The 19,025-nt window shown below is 32.7% G+C and overlaps 1 protein-coding gene across 1 annotated transcript; it reads right to left on the bottom strand.

The window, feature by feature from the left end:
* Positions 1–91: 91 nt before the first annotated feature.
* Positions 92–10,503, bottom strand: LOC143257430 (uncharacterized). The gene is made up of 9 exons (XM_076516096.1): positions 10,332–10,503; positions 9,429–9,531; positions 8,330–8,474; positions 7,800–7,987; positions 6,836–6,966; positions 6,356–6,542; positions 5,082–5,253; positions 4,327–4,471; positions 92–3,911 (listed from the first exon to the last, which is right to left on the bottom strand). The coding sequence occupies exons 3-9, from the start codon at positions 8,387–8,389 to the stop codon at positions 1,015–1,017; spliced, it is 3,780 nt and encodes a 1,259-aa protein (XP_076372211.1). The 5' UTR covers positions 8,390–8,474; positions 9,429–9,531; positions 10,332–10,503; the 3' UTR covers positions 92–1,014.
* Between the last annotated feature and the right edge of the window lie 8,522 nt (positions 10,504–19,025).

Genomic DNA, 19,025 nt, shown 5'->3' with positions numbered 1-19,025 from the left:
AGAATGTCTTTGTCAGTGTTATGGGTGTATTTTAAAATGTTCCACTTTGAACACTTCCCATTATTTAGCTAAAGGAAAAAATAAAATGCACTTTAAAATATGAAAAAGAAAATTCTTTAATATTTCTATACATACAATTGTAACAAGGTTATGTAATTTTTCTAGCAGTATATACAGAAACATCATGTAAAATAACTCCACTGGTTGGAGAGTTCTACGTACTACTTAATATCACATTAAAAAATTTTGTAGCCTCTAAGGAAGAGTTGTCAGTGTCTTTAATAAGACATTCAAAATATACATGTGTTTAGTATAAATATACACAATACTTGTTACTATAAGTTACTGGAAAACATAACAAATGATTAACTGTATACAAGACAATGTTAGTGTTAACAACGTACATAGTAACTTGTTTGATTCACTTTGAACTGTTGCAACTCAGACTTGGGTTATTGCTACAGTGAGAACTTGCAGGTGAAACATTTTGCTTGCTGCTTTGATTAAATGATCTGAACATTGATGACCCACCCTTAGAGTTGTTTATATCTTCAGATAATTCTGTAATTCTAGTAATTAAAAGTTACATTTCAATATAGCTGTGCTAGAACCTGCCTTACCAACTCAGCAGATAGTCCAAAGTGGCTTTGCTATAAGAAAACACTTGCACCTGTCTTACCACTATTAAAACTTTTACAGGGACAAATGTATTTCTAAAATCAAGTGGCTAGTAATTGTACTATAAATGGTTTTATATACATAATTACACACAAAACAGTAATAATAATTACACCTTCCTTGTAAACTACCAACTTGTGAGCTACAAAACCACCAACGTTGAAATGCTTGGAATGACTGGATACATGTTTACAACAGCCTAAAATAATGAATTACAATAAATTGACAGGGTAATGTTTCACATACATTTTTCTACTGGAACTTGCAATTGATTTCTCATACAAATCATTTGTTGTTTTTTTTACAATAAGTTGCTACAAGTCTAAACTGATTTTATTACACTGAAGTTTCTGGTCTCAAAGTGCAGTAATCGTTTGTGTGCTTGAGCACAAGAGTTTCATTAGGCACACAATTTTGATACAAGGTGGTGTCTTGACCACAGTCACTATTTACTTGTGAAGATAATCTTGAAACAATGTCTGAGCTGTGGTTAATTTCATCAGATAACTGAGTAAGCCTGGATGTGTTATGTTCCTGTCTTCCTTTGCAGATGGTTCCTCCTTTACCTTTAGTCTGATAGGTTGGTCTCTCCATACGTTTGTACTTGCTGCCATCGTCATATCTTTCCTTCATGTTCTCACCTAGTGAGAAATTATTTAAGATTCCTGAACTGCGACTTTGTTCCTTTCTATTTTTGACGGACTCGTAATCTTTTAAACTAGTGACTGTTCTTGAAAGTGGAACACTTGACCTCCATCGTGTTCCCACGTGTTTCTTGTCTGGTGTTTCCTTTTTAAAACTTTCAGATTTCCACCTTTCCCTGAGTTGTGCCCTTCGTTCTTCTTTGTAACGGTCAATTCTTTCCCTCCTCTCATTCTCTTCAAAAGAAATTAAACTATTTACTGAAGCCATGTTCGGAGACTTAACACTTTGTTTGTGGTGTTCAGCTGGAAGTGTTGTTGGTGTGCTTGTCATGGGAAGAGTTCCTATGTTTTCCTCTTCTTTGGATATAGAACCATCCATGCTTAGCTGTCGTATAAATTGATCTTTGTGGCCACAAGTTGTTTTAATGTTAATTTCTTCAGTTTTAGAAACATCTGACAGTTGTAGTTGTTGTTCACCTTTAGACAGTGAATGTGTGGGACATGAGGAAAAAATTTGCTTTTCCCAAATGTCTTGTGGATCCACCACACTATCTAATATTGGGTCTGACCACGGGTCATAGAAAATTGATTCTTTGGACATTTCTGGTGAATGGAAGGCTTGTAGTTTCAGTACTTTAAGTTGTGTAAATAAACTAGGTTGTGAAGACTTGCACATAGAACTTGTGCTGCAATCTAATGGAGTTTTCTTATTGTTTTCTTCAGTGACGTCTAGAAAAGTTTTTCCATTTACTTTATCACAAACTCTATGAAATTTGGGGTACTCAAGACTTGCAGGTACTAGTGCAGCATCTTTACCATTGTGGGACTCTGGCAGTGTGCATAATTTTAAACCCGCATCAGAAATTCCACCTTTTTCAAAGGTACTGTAAAGTCTTCCATTCTCTGTTATTACAGATTTATTAAGCTTTTCATTGAACTGTTTCTGTTCAGATGAAATTGGATCACAGAATTTCTCCTTTAGTTCTTTGTTATTACAAGTAATGTTTAGAAGTACGTCTCGAGAACCTTGGTTAAAATCATCCTCTATACTAAACCCTCTATATTTCTTTGATGAATCATTCAATTCATTTCCACGTTTATCGTCACAAATTTCGTTCTCTGCATCCTCAATGAGGAAACCTTCAGTTATACAACGGAGAGTCGAGTGCTGCCCAGCTAGGCTTGACTCTGAGAATTCTCGAGATGTATCTTGTTGCTTAGAGAATGGAGCATGCTGAGGTAAGAATTTCATTTTTGATTGTTGCTTGATAGCACAAAATGCATCATTTTTTACAGATGTCATTACGTCAGATTGGCTCAAACTCTTTCGTGTATTTATAGTTTCCTCCATGTGTACCTTACTATCATCATCACACTGAGAAATGTTTATAGTATCCTCATCACACTGAGAAAGGTTTAATTTCTGTGCTTCACTACCAAATGAACAGACTTTATTTACAGAAAACATCTTTGTACCAGAGTGATTATGGCTTTCATCTCTTGTTGTAGTCAAACAATTAGTAGATATCTCAGGTTGTGTACCAAGAATCTTTATCTTTTGGTCACTGGAGGATGAAACACAGTTAGGTGGTTTTTCAGCAGGAACACTGTCTACATCTGGTCCAGCTCCACAGGTTTCTTCTTCAATTTTTTTAGCTACTGCTTGTAACATTTCATCAACGACCTTAACACAGTCATCTTCTGTCTTGATGTCACCATCATGAAACCATAAATCATAGGTGTGTATATCTAAGTTTTTGGCTGCTTGTGGTATGGTATCACCACCATGGTTAGTGTTTAATGTATCGCTAGAGTGTGTTGTGGCACAGAGTCGGAGGTCAGATAATGATCTCACTTGTCTGCTGGGTAAGTTTGACTCCAAGAGAACTCGTGGAAGCGATAGAGTAGGTTGATAGAGATAAAGCACGATAGCTGATTGAGATTTATCGTTCGTCAAATGAACTTCTTTATCGTCTGACAAAGAAAACAGTTTCTTTTGTACAGAATCGGGTGACAAAACGTGAAGAATTTTGTCCTTTGTTCGACGGAAACTCCCTTGCAACGCGTCTTGATCTTTTTCATCGATGAACGAAGCCCATTCCGAATGTTTGTATGTTTCATTACGAGAACTAAACGAAGGTGAGCTAAAGGCTTGACGAAAGTGTCTCAAACTTAGTTTCTGGACTTTAGGACTTGACACGTCACTGTCAGAACTTCTTAGTTTCTGTTTACGCGTCACTTTATTACAGTTAGATAAGTATTCAGATGATAGATTTTTTGTTTCGTCTTGAGAAAAGTTCATCCATGAACTACTGAAAGAAGCAAGAGTATCGCTATCCACAAAATTATCAAATGCGTGTTCAAATGAAGTGAACGATTCATGACTGTCAGGTGACTTTTTAACGGACTGGGGACTGCCTTGAACTAAACTTTGATCATCCATAGCAGCATCTCCTGGAGGGCTTTCTTGTTTGGAACTTGGGTCAAAATAAGAATCGTGAGAAGAAGAACGAACATGTTTTTGGAGACTTTGAGAACTGGAAGAAAGAAGTTCTCTGTTGAGGAGGTTAGACTGGCTGGCTTCTGAAACTTAGTAAAATAATAATGGATAATTAGTAAAAACAACAATAGGATTTTTTAAAATAATTTTCACAGCTCTACTTTTAAATTAATTAAGTTTCATGCTCCAGACCTTTGTAATGTAGTTCAAATATATCTTAGAACCTTAATCTCTAATAACCATGATGGCCTTTTATCTTTACTTGCTAATGTTTTGAATACTATATACTGAAGCTTTCTAGAGGTCAGAGTTCTAACAAACTTAACTGACCACAACATACACAAATTCCTTTCCATTTCAAAGGTGAGGAAACAACAGTAGGAATTTATTGTTTTATAAATAATTTAACTTACAAAAACAAGTATTTATTATAGGTTAACGTTTCACAGCAATGGCAGGTTCAAAAATATTTAACCAAATTTAGAGGATGAATGAATATTGTACCAGTTGGGCCCGTGGGTTCAAACACAGAAGAGCTGCGACATGAACTGTCACCTGGTGTACAAGAAAACAGCGACTCTGCACTCTTTACAGTTCTCAACTTTTTCCAGCGAGTGTTAATTAAATCTGCTTCTGTGATGACTTTTTCCTGTTTTGAAAATGAAAAAATGAAATACACTTTCAGTATATCCAAGAACTCCAGTTGTTGTATAACATTATATTCATTTGTAAAATAAGTGGAAAATTATCTCATTTAACTGGCTCTCTGGGTTCTACTGGTTGACGTTATTACCTGAATGCTGTTATGAGAGATACGTGTGTGTCCTCTTTCTTCTGGTCAGGTAGCTCTGTCACGATGTCTGGTTGACAACAGGAAATGGATCAGAACTTTTCCATAACCAAGTTGTGTTAATCAACCACACAAATCAATGTGCAAGTTTTTAGAAAAGTTGCCTTAATACTATATTCAGCTTTCAAAGTGATAACGTTATTTTCCCACCAACCCAGAAATGTGGGCTATACATCAGAACACAGCTGACAGTTGGGATCTTACTTCACAGCTGTGTTGACCAGTAATTAGTGTTTTAATGTTTACAGACTGTTACAGGACAGTTTTTTAAAGTGTAAACGAACTATGAAATTTTCTTTCCAGAAATTAAACGATGTTGGATCACAAGATTAAAACATTTTGCCAAATTTTTAATTCTAAATAGTAATATAGTTTTTAAGTTGAAGCAGCTGAACAAACTATAACGAACCTGCAGTGGAAACTGAGCATGCTGAAGCGAACCAGTACTTCCTTTGCGCAGTTTCAGAGACCCTCTTCGACCACAGTTGTCTTTTTCTCGTGTACTACTGGACTGCCAGCCTCGAGAAAAGAATGACTTCCACCCTGAAGGAGATTTTTTCAACTTGGTGCCACTGCGCCTGCTGGATCAATATGAGTACAGGTATATTTAGCACATAAGAATAGTTAGTTTTCTGCTATAAATATGTAGTAGTTTAGTAAACGTTTTTAAACTTGAAGTTAAACTTTGGTGTTTTCTTAAGATTTGTTTTATTAATCCTGAAATTTTGCCAATCTGATTACATGGACTCAGTTTTTACATTTACCAAAATACAGGTTTCAAGCTGGATAATTAATTTTGTACAAAATATCCTGGACTTAGGGTTATAGGTTCTTACGACACCTCGTCAACCTAAGTTCACATGAATTTCCAGCAGGTGGTTGACTCAACCCACAATTCACAGGAAGTTGTGATTTTATTACCATTGGAACTAATTTGTTTTTTATCAAAACAAGATGAATTAGGACTAACCTGCCAGTTGCTAGCACAGTTGTAAAGGTAACAAAGTATCTTTTTTCAGTATCTACTTTTTAAAAAACTATTAATATTTTCAAATACTTTTACTACAAAAGTTTTTGTTACTATTCTTGAAACACAAATTTGTGGTAGAGAGTCAAAATGCAATGCATACTTAAAGCAGTATACTGTGTGCATTGCTTACATCAGCAGGTGTGTTATCTCCCTAACAGCTGACGATGTTGCAAGCACCCTCTCTTTTACCCGAAGCTTCTCGTGTGCAGGATGCCTGATGTTAGATCTCAAGGTAATGGCAGCCCTTGGCAACATGATCTTGAGTTTAAATATATTGTGAATAATTCTGAGCCCCTGTAATTATTCTGTTTTGTTTCTAGGCCTCAAGAGAACAACAAATTAATATACTTGTTACTTTCTTATGTTAACTTAATCGATGGATATTTTCAATTGAACTTCAGTAATATGTTTTAGTACTGAAGTAGTTAACAGCTAGGATTAACCTAAAGCTTTGAAGCAACTTATGATTTATAAAATCACAGTTTTTTAAAACAAATTTGTGGAGCTGATCAGAAGTTTAAAAAACTAAACTGTTTCACTTGTTTAGTGTTGTGTTTAATTTTATGGACAGACATATTCGAGGTACATCAGGCCCAGCAAGCCTGCTAGTAATAACACTAGTTCTAAGTGACCCAAGGAGAAGTTTTACATACTTTGAAGGTAACTCAATCACTGTGTGATATTTTGCAGGCAACTTCTTGGGTCCTCCTCCAACGTCGATGTACTTCTGTCCTGCTCCAGGGAGATTGGCTGCCAGAGCTCTTGTACGAGCCTCTTCCAAAGATAGAAGCTTGGTTGGAGAAGAAATAGCCAACGATTTTGGGCGTGGTCGTTGTGGTGCTTTTGAAAAATAAGAATGTTAATCTCGGACAAAAACTTCCACATATTACTTTTAATGGAAGATGAAAATTTGGTTAAACTATTGTTTTAACACACTTTTTAAAAACAATGAAACCAATATTGTGATAACAGCTTTTCTCTAAATTAATTAGAAGAAAAAGTTGTGGAAAAGCAACACAAGTTATAAAATCTTAATTTTCTGATAAACAATCCTGGGTGTCTTATCTTAATAAATCACACACACGCAACATAATTGTGTAACGTGTTATATATTCACACCCAAAGCTACAAACCTCCTGCTTGTTCTTGGAAAGACTGAAGTTTTCCACTGAAAATAATTTCGACGTATCTGATGAGATATTCTGTTAGAACTGCTTGAACACCTACAACGTGAAGGGCACACCCTCCTTCCATTTCTTTTGACCTAGAATTACCATTGAGAAAATAACTGGTCATGGCCTCATAAGTAAAAATTAGTGCTCACCTAATTAACAAAAAGAAACTAGAATACACGAGACCAGTGATCCATGTGCAGTGATAGAAAGACATAAACAACAACACTATTCATCAAACATCTAAACCGAAATAGTTTTATATGCTATGGATAACAGAGGCCAACGATGGTTTTATTGCCTTGAAATATTTATATGTTCTACAGTAATTACCGTATGCTGTATCCAAAAGTATCCAGTTTTCTCCATCACATACAGAATTTTCACAAAACGTCATATGTACTTTTACATTTCGTTATATTTAAAATGGCGACAACCACTGGCTATAGATTTCTCTAGACCAATCACGGCGTGAACATCTTATCGATCATTCTAAAACCCACCACTAGAATATAAACGGTTAAAAGACTGCTTAATGTGTCATTTCTGTATAGTATTTGTTTGAATGTGCACTTTAACGTTATTATTTTCTTAAATATTATTTATTTGTTTATATACCAACAAGAGTTTGTATAAATGACACAAACCTTTTCTGTTATATCAAGTTTACAAAACAAATTATCACAAATATAAGCAAGAGGGGTTTTTCTTTCGAATTTGTAAAAAAAATCTTACCTTATTAAAAACAAAATATATGATTTTCAAAATCTATGTTGCACAATTATGGGAAGTCCATTATTAAAACTAAACCAACTTTTATAATAAAGTTTAAACTTGCATATCTGTGTCATTATTATCAACAAGAACAACTCTTGCTAGGGAAATCAAAACGTTCCAACTACACATTACATAATCACTGACATACCTAAGCAAGTTGGGTGCCCACACAATTGCAACGTTTTTGGGGGTCATCCCTGTCTGATTTCCCCAAGAAGCAATCTTGGCTAGATGTCTCATCAGATATTCCAACGTCCGATAATGAGGCGGTGGAAGCTGTTGTACGACGTCACGAATATGGATCAGTTTTGTTTCCTCTTCCACCTGTACAGCATTCTGTTGGAACAAAACAGACACAGTAGTTATTACATGTAACACTGATGTTGTGTGATAAGTACAGTATACACCACCGCATGTATTTCTCTGTGTACCCAAAAATGTGCCAATGAAAAGGTTTATGATTTTAACAAATGGTTACCAAGTGTCCAAGTGTTCACCTTACCATAACTTCACCACTGCTAGTAATGTCTAAAGTGTCTCCAACCCTCACTTTACTACAGTTTCACCACCGTTAGTAACCTTTACTGTGTGTCCAAGTGTTAGTAATGTCTAAAGTGTCTCCTACTCTCACTTTACTACAGTTTCATCACTGTGATTAATGTTTAAGACTTCACTTACCACAAACTGTTCATAGAGTTGATACGTTAAAAGTGGGTTCGGCAGCTCTCTGAAGTACATTTTCAAGAGTGAAGCAACACAGTGGATATCACGCAAAATGGCTTCATCATTCAAGTTTGCTGCCCTGTCTTCATCAAATGCTAACCTAGAATCATTTAAGTGAGTTAAGTTTCTCAGAAGTAACTTGTCCCTAACTTCTTTAGTACAGTCTACATGGATTGATCTACACTATTCATGGGTCGCCACTTGGTCTCTAATAACAATGAAACTGACCATCAGTACTGGAATCACTTTCACTAATTATAGATGAGGTTCCCACCTATCCTAATTACAAAAAAAACATCTACTGCTTATGGTCAGTACTTTATGCTGAATTTAAAAAGAAACAAAATCAATATGATGCAACATGGGAGCTTAGTATACAGTGAATGTTATAAACTGATGTTTCAAGATCTGTAACACAAAATATAAAACTGTTACCATGATCATTAATACTTAATAAAAATCACACAGACGTTCACTGTAGAGAATACAAGGGTCACACAGACATTCACTGTAGAGACCACTAGAGAATACAATCAACTTGACCATTGAACTAATTACATAATCATGATATTAAAGTAAGAAAGTTAAAAAACAATTTAAATTTCAACCTACACTTATTTTTTGAATGATTGTTAGAATAAGTTAGATATATAGCTATTCTGTTACTATAAATATAAAAGAAACTACATGCGTAAAAACTTTGGGTATATTAGTGATAAAATATATAACTTCTTTAGTATCTTCTCACATCCATATCAAAACGTTAGACTTCCAGAAGCAGAAACAAAATGGAAAACACAAACTGACCAAAACGAATAATTTAGGGCATTCTCCTGGAAGAAGGAGTTTTCCAAAATCTGGGGCATTTTTGTACCTTTCCTTCTTTAGTATCTTTTTATTTTAGCCAACCTGTATTGTTTGTCCTGGATACATTAATACACTGGTGATATTTGTCAACTCCATTAAGTCTCACAGTGTACATAATTTGATGTTATTATGTGACGTTGTAAAGAATTCAACCTTCTTAACTGGACATTCAAAGTATAATGAATACCTGAGTTTCTGTATGTTGGAATTAATGCCAGAGAGCCTGTAGATCCCGTGGACAATCCCATGTTCCTCGATGAATTCAGCACAGCATTTCAAAATTAAGGGAACTATGGGTCAGAAATAGGAAGTTGAAAATTAACTTCAGTCTTAACAAAAGGTTTTATGTATGTATTGAATATATATTCTGCGAGAGCTTACCAGTAAATAACACAGTATAATTACAAGTTTTATTCCAAACCCACACAAGGTTACAAAATATGAAGATATGTTTAGTAAGGCCCTAAAGCTGTAATGATGTGTAGTTACTGATTTAAACACACTTGTATTAGTTTTAACTTTCTGTTCAATTACTCAGTAGGAAACCTATTTTATACCTGTACTGACTGTCACAACAATACAAACACTAATCTCCATGTAAACACTTGAATTACACCATGAGTAGTTACCATATAATACTTTGATAAACAACTGTCCACAAATTATCAAGTTCCATATTTACCACAGAGCTACAGGTGAACATACACGTTCAATATGTAGGTCGTGAAACAGTTTATACAACTGAATCAATAACTGGACTAAAATTTATATTTCACTTCAATTTCTTATCATTGATATCTGTAACAAACATGTTTTACATTTATAATTACAGTTTACTATCACACAATACATATAAACTTCTACATTTACAGACTACAGCTTACTATCACACAATACTTATAAACTTCTACATTTACAGACCACAGCTTACTATCACACAATACTTATAAACTTCTACATTTACAGACCACAGCTTACTATCACCCGATCTATATAAACTTCTGCAATAACACCAATACTTCAAATGTTTCCAATTTCACAGGTTTGAAAATGAATATTAAATTAGAAAACTAAGAAGGAAACCCCTCACTATCTCTGGAAGTGTTCAGCAAGTGTTCACCCAGATCACATCCAAACACCCGTTCCTTTAATATTCCACTCTGCTTCAGTTTACCTCGAGAAGGTCGTGACAGCAAGAATTGTCGGAAAAAAGCTATGAGCTTTCCTTGTTTCCTGAATACTGAAGGAGGAACAAGTGTTAGACAAAATCAACTAGTACAATAAACGTTTAACTAATGTTCTGTAACTGTACAACAAAATGTAAAGTTTTCTCTTGTACGGTAAACGTTTAACTGGCGACGTTTAATATCTGTAACTGTACATCAAATGTAAGGTTTTCTCTGGTACAATAAACGTTTAACTAATGTTCTGTAACTGTACAACAAAATGTAAGGTTTTCTCTTGTACAATAAATGTTTAACAAATGTACTGATGGCCTAGCGTGGCCAAGCGTGTTAAGGCTTGCGACTCGTAATCTGAGGGTCGCGGATTCGCATCCCGGTAGCGCCAAACATACTCGCCCTCCCAGCCGTGGGGGCGTTATAATGTTACGGTCAATCCCACTATTTGTTAGTAAATGAGTAGCCCAAGAGTTGGCGGTGGGTGGTGATGACTAGCTGCCTTCCCTCTAGTCTTACACTGCTAAATTAGGGACGGCTAGCATTGATAACCCTCGAATAGCTTTGTGCGAAATTCCAAAACATACAAACAAACTAATGTACTGTACCGTACAACACATTGTGAGGTTTTCTCTTGTACATTAAACGTTTAACTAATGTTCTATAACTGTACAACAAAATGTAAGGTTTTTTCTTGTACAATAAACGTTTAACTAATGTTCTGTAACTGTACATCAAAATATAAAGTTTTCTCTTGTACAGTAAACGTTTAACTAATGTTCTGTAACTGTACAACAAAATGTAAGGTTTTCTCTTGTACAGTAAACGTTTAACTAATATTCTGTTATTGTACAACAAAATGTAAAGTTTTCTCTTTTACAATAAACGTTTAACTAATGTTCTATAACTGTACAACAAAATGTAAAGTTTTCTTTTCTACAGTAAACGTTTAACTAATGTTCTGTAACTGTACAACAATATAGAAAGTTTTCTCTTGTACAATAAACGTTTAACTAATGTTCTATAACTGTACAACAAAATGTAAGGTTTTCTCTTGTACAGTAAACGTTTAACTAATGTTCTGTAACTGTACAACAAAATCTAAATTTTCTCTTGTACAATAAACGTTTAACTAATGTTCTATAACTGTACATCAAAATATAGTTTTCTCTTGTACAATAAACGTTTAACTAATGTTCTGTAACTATAGAAAAAATGTAAGGTTTTCTCTTGTACAATAAACGTTTAACTAATGTTCTGTAACTGTACAACAAAATGTAAGGTTTTCTCTTGTACAATAAACGTTTAACTAATGTTCTGTAACTGTACATCAAAATGTAAAGTTTTCTTTTGTACAATAAACGTTTAACTAATGTTCTGTAAGTGTACAACAAAATGTAAGGTTTTCTCTTGTAGAATAAACGTTTAACTAACGTTCAGTAACTGTACAACAAAATGTAAAGTTTTCTATTTTACAATAAACGTTTAACTAATGTTCTATAACAGTACAACAAAATGTAAAGTTTTCTATTTTACAATAAACGTTTAACTAATGTTCTATAACAGTACAACAAAATAAAAAGTTTTCTTTTGTAGAGTAAACGCTTAACTAATGTTCTGTAACTGTACAAGAAAATGTAAGGTTTTCTCTTGTACATTAAACGTTTAACTATGTTCTGTAACTGTACAGCAAAATGTAAGGTTTTCTCTTGTACAGTAAACGCTTAACTAAAGTTCTGTAACTGTACATCAAAATATAGTTTTCTCTTGTACAATAAACGTTTAACTAATATTCTATAACTGTACAACAAAAAGTAAGGTTTTTTCTTGTACAATAAAGGTTTTACTAATGTTCTATAACTGTACAACAAAATATAAAGTTTTCTCTTGTACAATAAACGTTTAACTAATGTTCTGTAACTGTACATCAAAATGTAAGGTTTTCTCTTGTACAGTAAACGTTTAACTAATGTTCTGCAACTGTAGAAAAAAATGTAAGGTTTTCTCTTCTACATTAAACGTTTAACTATGTTCTATAACTGTACAACAAAATGTGAAGTTTTCTTTTGTACAGTAAACGTTTAACTAATGTTCTGTAACTGTACAACAAAATGTAAGGTTTTCTCTTGTACAGTAAACGTTTAACTAATGTTCTATAACTGTACATCAAAATATAGTTTTCTCTTGTACAATAAACGTTTAACTAATGTTCTGTAACTGTAGAAAAAAATGTAAGGTCTTCTCTTGTACAATAAACGTTTAACTAATGTTCTGTAACTGTACATCAAAATGTAAGGTTTTCTCTTGTACAGTAAACGCTTAACTAAAGTTCTGTAACTGTACATCAAAATATAGTTTTCTCTTGTACAATAAACGTTTAACTAATATTCTATAACTGTACAACAAAATGTAAAGTTTTCTTTTGTACAATAAACGTTTAACTAATGTTCTGTAAGTGAACAACAAAATGTAAGGTTTTTCTTGTACAATAAACGTTTAAATAATGTTCTGTTATTGTACAACAAAATGTAAAGTTTTCTATTTTACAATAAACGTTTAACTAATGTTCTATAACAGTACAACAAAATGTAAAGTTTTCTTTTGTACAGTAAACGTTTAACTAATGTTCTGTAACTGTACAAGAAAATGTAAGGTTTTCTCTTGTACATTAAACGTTTAACTAATGTTCTGTAACTGTACAGCAAAATGTAAGGTTTTCTCTTGTACAGTAAACGCTTAACTAAAGTTCTGTAACTGTACATCAAAATATAGTTTTCTCTTGTACAATAAACGTTTAACTGATGTTCTATACCTGTACAACAAAATGTAAGGTTTTTTTCTTGTACAATAAACGTTTTACTAATGTTCTATAGCTGTACAACAAAATATAAAGTTTTCTCTTGTACAATAAACGTTTAACTAATGTTCTGTAACTGTACATCAAAATGTAAGGTTTTCTCTTATACAGTAAACGTTCAACAAATGCTCTGTAACTGAACATCAAAATATAAAGTTTTCTCTTGTACAGTAAACGTTTAACTAATGTTCTGTAACTGCACATCAAAATGTAAGGTTTTCTCTTGTACAGTAAACGTTTAACTAAAGTTCTGTAACTGTACAACAAAATGTAAGGTTTTCTCTGGTACAATAAACGTTTAACTAATGTTCTGTAACTGTACAAGAAATATAAGGTTTTCTCTTGTACATTAAACGTTTAACTAATGTTCTGTAACTGTACATCAAAATGTAAGGTTTTCTCTTGTACAATAAACGTTTAACTAATGTACTGACAGCCTGGCGTAGCCAAGCGTGTTAAGGCTTGCGACTCGTAATCTGAGGGTCGCGGATTCGCATCCCGGTAGCGCCAAACATGCTCGCCCTCCCAGCCGTGGGGGCGTTATAATGTACGGTCAATCCCACTATTCGTTAGTAAATGAGAAGCCCAAGAGTTGGCGGTGGGAGGTGATGACTAGCTGCCTTCCCTCTAGTCTTACACTGCTAAATTAGGGACGGCTAGCACTGATAACCCTCGAGAAGCTTTGTGTGAAATTCCAAAACAAACAAACAAACTAATGTACTATACCGTACAACAAAATGTGAGGTTTTCTCTTGTACAGTAAACGTTTAACTAATGTTCTGTAACTGTACATCAAAATATAAAGTTTACTCTTGTACAGCAAACGTTTAACTAATGTTCTGTAACTGTACATCAAAATGTAAGGTTTTCTCTTGAACAGTAAACGTTTAATTAATGTTCTGTAACTGTACAACAAAATGTAAAGTTTTCTCTTGTACAATAAACGTTTAACTAATGTTCTGTAATTGTACAACAAAACGTAAAGTTTTCTCTTGTACAATAAACGTTTAACTGATGTTTTGTAACTGTACAATAAAATATAAGGTTTTCTCTTGTACAGTAAACGTTTGACTAATGTTCTGTAACTGTACATCAAAATATAAAGTTTTCTCTTGTACAGTAAACGTTTACTAATGTTTTGTAACTGTACAACAAAATCTAAATTTTCTCTTGTACAATAAACGTTTAACTAATGTTCTATAACTGTACATCAAAATATAGTTTTCTCTTGTACAATAAACGTTTAACTAATGTTCTGTAACTGTAGAAAAAAATGTAAGGTTTTCTCTTGTACATTAAACGTTTAACTAATGTTCTGTAACTGTACATCAAAATATAAAGGTTTCTCTTGTACAGTAAACGTTTAACTAATGTTCTGTAACTGTACAAGAAAATGTAAGGTTTTCTCTTGTACAGTAAACGTTTAACTAATGTTCTGTAACTGTACATCAAAATATAAAGTTTCTCTTGTACAATAAACGTTTAACTAATGTTCTGTAACTGTACAACAAAATGTAAGGTTTTTTCTTGTAAAATAAACGTTTAACTAATGTTCTCTAACTGTACATCAAAATATAAAATTTTCTCTTACAGAGTAAACGTTTAACTAATGTTCTGTAACTGTACAACAAAATGTAAGGTTTCCTCTTGTACATTAAAGGTTTAACTAATGTTCTGTAACTGTACATCAAAATGTAAAGTTTTCTTTTGTACAATAAACGTTTAACTAATGTTCTGTAACTGTACAACAAAATGTAAGGTTTTCTCTTGTACAATAAACGTTCAACTAATGTTCTATAACTGTACAACAAAATGTAAAGTTTTCTTTTGTAAAGTAAACGTTTAACTAATGTTCTGTAACTGTACAACAAAATGTAAGGTTTTCTCTTGTACAATAAACGTTTAACTAATGTTCTGTAACTGTACATCATAATTTAAAGTTTTCTCTTGTACATTAAACGATTAACTAACTTTCAGTAACTGTACATAAAAATATAGTTTTCTCTTGTACAATAAACGTTTAACTAATGTTCTATAACTGTACAACAAAGTGTAAAGTTTTCTCTTGTACAATAAACGTTTAACTAATGTTCTGTAACTGTACAACAAAATGTAAGGTTTTCTCTTGTACAGTAAACGTTTAATTAATATTCTATAACTGTACAACAAAATGTAAGGTTTTCTCTTGTACATTAAACGTTTAACTAATGTTCTGTAACTGTACATCAAAATGTAAGGTTTTCTCTTGTACAGTAAACGTTTAAATAATGTTCTGTAACTGTACATCAAAATATAAAGTTCTCTCTTGTACAGTAAACGTTTAACTAATGTTCTATAACTGTACAACAAAATGTAAGGTTTTTTCTTCTACAATAAACGTTTAACTAATGTTCTGTTATTGTACCACAAAATGTAAAGTTTTCTCTTTTACAATAAACGTTTAACTAATGTTCTATAACTGTACAACAAAATGTAAAGTTTTCTTTTGTACAGTAAACGTTTAACTAATGTTCTGTAACTGTACAACAAAATGTAAGATTTTCTCTTGTACAGTAAACGTTTAACTAATGTTCTGTAACTGTACATCAAAATGTAAGGTTTTCTCTTGTACAGTAAACGTTTAAATAATGTTCTGTAACTGTACATCAAAATATAAAGTTCTCTCTTGTACAGTAAACGTTTAACTAATGTTCTATAACTGTACAACAAAATGTAAGGTTTTTTCTTCTACAATAAACGTTTAACTAATGTTCTGTTATTGTACCACAAAATGTAAAGTTTTCTCTTTTACAATAAACGTTTAACTAATGTTCTATAACTGTACAACAAAATGTAAAGTTTTCTTTTGTACAGTAAACGTTTAACTAATGTTCTGTAACTGTACAACAAAATGTAAGATTTTCTCTTGTACAGTAAACGTTTAACTAATGTTCTGTAACTGTACATCAAAATGTAAGGTTTTCTCTTGTACATTAAACGTTTAACTAATGTTCTGTAACTGTACAGCAAAATGTAAGGTTTTCTCTTGTACAGTAAACGCTTAACTAATGTTCTGTAACTGTACATCAAAATATAGTTTTCTCTTGTACAATAAACGTTTAAATAATGTTCTATAACTGTACAACAAAATGTAAGGTTTTTTCTTGTACAATAAACGTTTTACTAATGTTCTATAACTGTACAACAAAATATAAAGTTTTCTCTTGTACAATAAACGTTTAACTAATGTTCTGTAACTGTACATCAAAATGTAAGGTTTTCTCTTGTACAGTAAACGTTTAACTAATGTTCTGCAACTGTAGAAAAAAATGTAAAGGTTTTCTCTTGTACAATCAACGTTTAACTAATGTTCTGTAACTGTACAACAAAATGTAAGGTTTTTTCTTGTACAATAAACGTTTTACTAATGTTCTATAACTGTACAACAAAATTTCAAGTTTTCTCTTGTACAATAAACGTTTAACTAATGTTCTGTAACTGTACAACAAAATGTAATTTTTTTCTTGTAAAATAAACGTTTAACTAATGTTCTGTAACTGTACATCAAAATATAAAGTTTTCTCTTACACAGTAAACGTTTAACTAATGTTCTGTAACTGTACAACAAAATGTAAGGTTTCCTCTTGTACAATAAACGTTTAACTAATGTTCTGTAACTGTACATCAAAATGTAAAGTTTTCTTTTGTACAATAAACGTTTAACTAATGTTCTGTAACTGTACAACAAAATGTAAGGTTTTCTCTTGTACAATAAACGTTTAACTAATGTTCTATAACTGTACAACAAAATGTAAAGTTTTCTTTTGTACAGTAAACGTTTAACTAATGTTCTGTAACTGTACAACAAAATGTAAGGTTTTCTCTTGTACAATAAACGTTTAACTAATGTTCTGTAACTGTACATTAAAATGTAAAATTTTCTCTTGTACATTAAACGTTTAACTAATGTTCTGTAACTGTACATAAAAATATAGTTTTCTCTTGTACAATAAACGTTTAACAATGTTCTATAACTGTACAACAAAATGTAAAGTTTTCTCTTGTATAATAAACGTTTAACTAATGTACTGATGGCCTGGCGTGGCCAAGCGTGTAAAGGCTTGCGAGTCGTAATTTGAGGGTGGCGGATTCGCATCCCGGTAGCGCCAAACATGCTCGCATTCCCAGTCGTGGGGGCGTAATAATGGTACAGTCAATCTCACTATACGTTAGTAAATGAGTAGCCCAAGACTGGTGGGTGGTGATGACTAGCTGCCTTCCCTGTAGTCTTACACTGCTAAATTAGGGACGGCTAGAACTGATAACCCTCGAGTAGCTTTGTGCGAAATTCCAAAACAAACAAATAAACTAATGTTCTGTAACTGTACAACAAAATGTAAGGTTTTCTCTTGTACAATAAACGTTTAACTAATGTTCTGTAACTGTACATCAAAATGTAATATTTTCTCTTGTACATTAAACGTTTAACTAACTTTCAGTAACTGTACATAAGAATATAGTTTTCTCTTGTACAATAAACGTTTAACAATGTTCTATAACTGTACAACAAAATGTAAAGTTTTCTCTTGTACAATAAACGTTTAACTAATGTTCTGTAACTGTACATCAAAATGTAAGGTTTTCTCTTGTACAGTAAACGTTTAACTAATGTTCTGTAACTGTACATCAAAATGTAAAGTTTTCTCTTGTACAGTAAACGTTTAACTAATGTTCTGCAACTGTAGAAAAAAATGTAAGGTTTTTTCTTGTACAATCAACGTTTAACTAATGTTCTGTAACTGTACAACAAAATGTAAGGTTTTCTCTTGTATAATAAACGTTTAACTAATGTACTGATGGCCTGGCGTGGCCAAGCGTGTAAAGGCTTGCGAGTCGTAATTTGAGGGTGGCGGATTCGCATCCCGGTAGCGCCAAACATGCTCGAATTCCCAGCCGTGGGGGCGTAATAATGGTACAGTCAATCTCACTATACGTTAGTAAATGAGTAGCCCAAGAGTGGTGGGTGGTGATAACTAGCTGCCTTCCCTGTAGTCTTACACTGCTAAATTAGGAACGGCTAGAACTGATAACCCTCAAGTAGCTTTGTGCGAAATTCCAAAACAAACAAATAAACTAATGTACTGTACTGTACAACAAAATGTGAGGTTTTCTCTTGTACAGTAAACGTTTAACTAATGCTCTGTAACTGTACATCAAAATATAAAGTTTTTTCTTCTACAGTAAACGTTTAACTAATGTTCTGTGACTGTACATCAAAATGTAAGGTTTTTTCTTGTACAGTAAACGTTTAACTAATGTTCTGTAACTGTACAACAAAATGTAAAGTTTTCTCTTGTACAATAAACGTTTAACTAATGTTCTATAACTGTACAACAAAATGTAAGGTTTTCTCTTGTACAATAAACGTTTAACTAATGTTCTATAACTGTACAACAAAATGTAAGGTTTTTTCTTGTACAATAAACGTTTAACTAATGTTCTGTAACTGTACATCAAAATATAAAGTTTTCTCTTGTACAGTAAACGTTTAACTAATGTTCTGTAACTGTACAACAAAATGTAAGGTTTTCTCTTGTACAGTAAACGTTTAATTAATATTCTATAACTGTACAACAAAATGTAAGAATTTCTCTTGTACATTAAACGTTTAACTAATGTTCTGTAAATGTACAGCAAAATGTAAGGTTTTCTCTTGTACAGTAAACGCTTAACTAATGTTCTGTAACTGTACATCAAAATATAGTTTTCT

This window comes from Tachypleus tridentatus, chromosome 1, assembly GCF_004210375.1.
Source record: "Tachypleus tridentatus isolate NWPU-2018 chromosome 1, ASM421037v1, whole genome shotgun sequence".
NCBI lineage: Eukaryota > Metazoa > Arthropoda > Merostomata > Xiphosura > Limulidae > Tachypleus > Tachypleus tridentatus.
Note: the sequence above shows the minus strand (reverse complement) of the source record. Positions and strands in the feature narration are given on the sequence as shown.

Coding starts and splice junctions, on each gene's coding strand:
- LOC143257430 (XM_076516096.1), bottom strand. CDS start 8,389: ATGTACTTCAGAGAGCTGCCGAACCCACTTTTAACGTATCAACTCTAT. Junction 7,988..8,329: donor AACTCTATGAACAGTTTGTG/GTAAGTGAAGTC, acceptor TTGTTCCAACAG/AATGCTGTACAGGTGGAAGA. Junction 6,967..7,799: donor TGGGCACCCAACTTGCTTAG/GTATGTCAGTGA, acceptor TGGTAATTCTAG/GTCAAAAGAAATGGAAGGAG.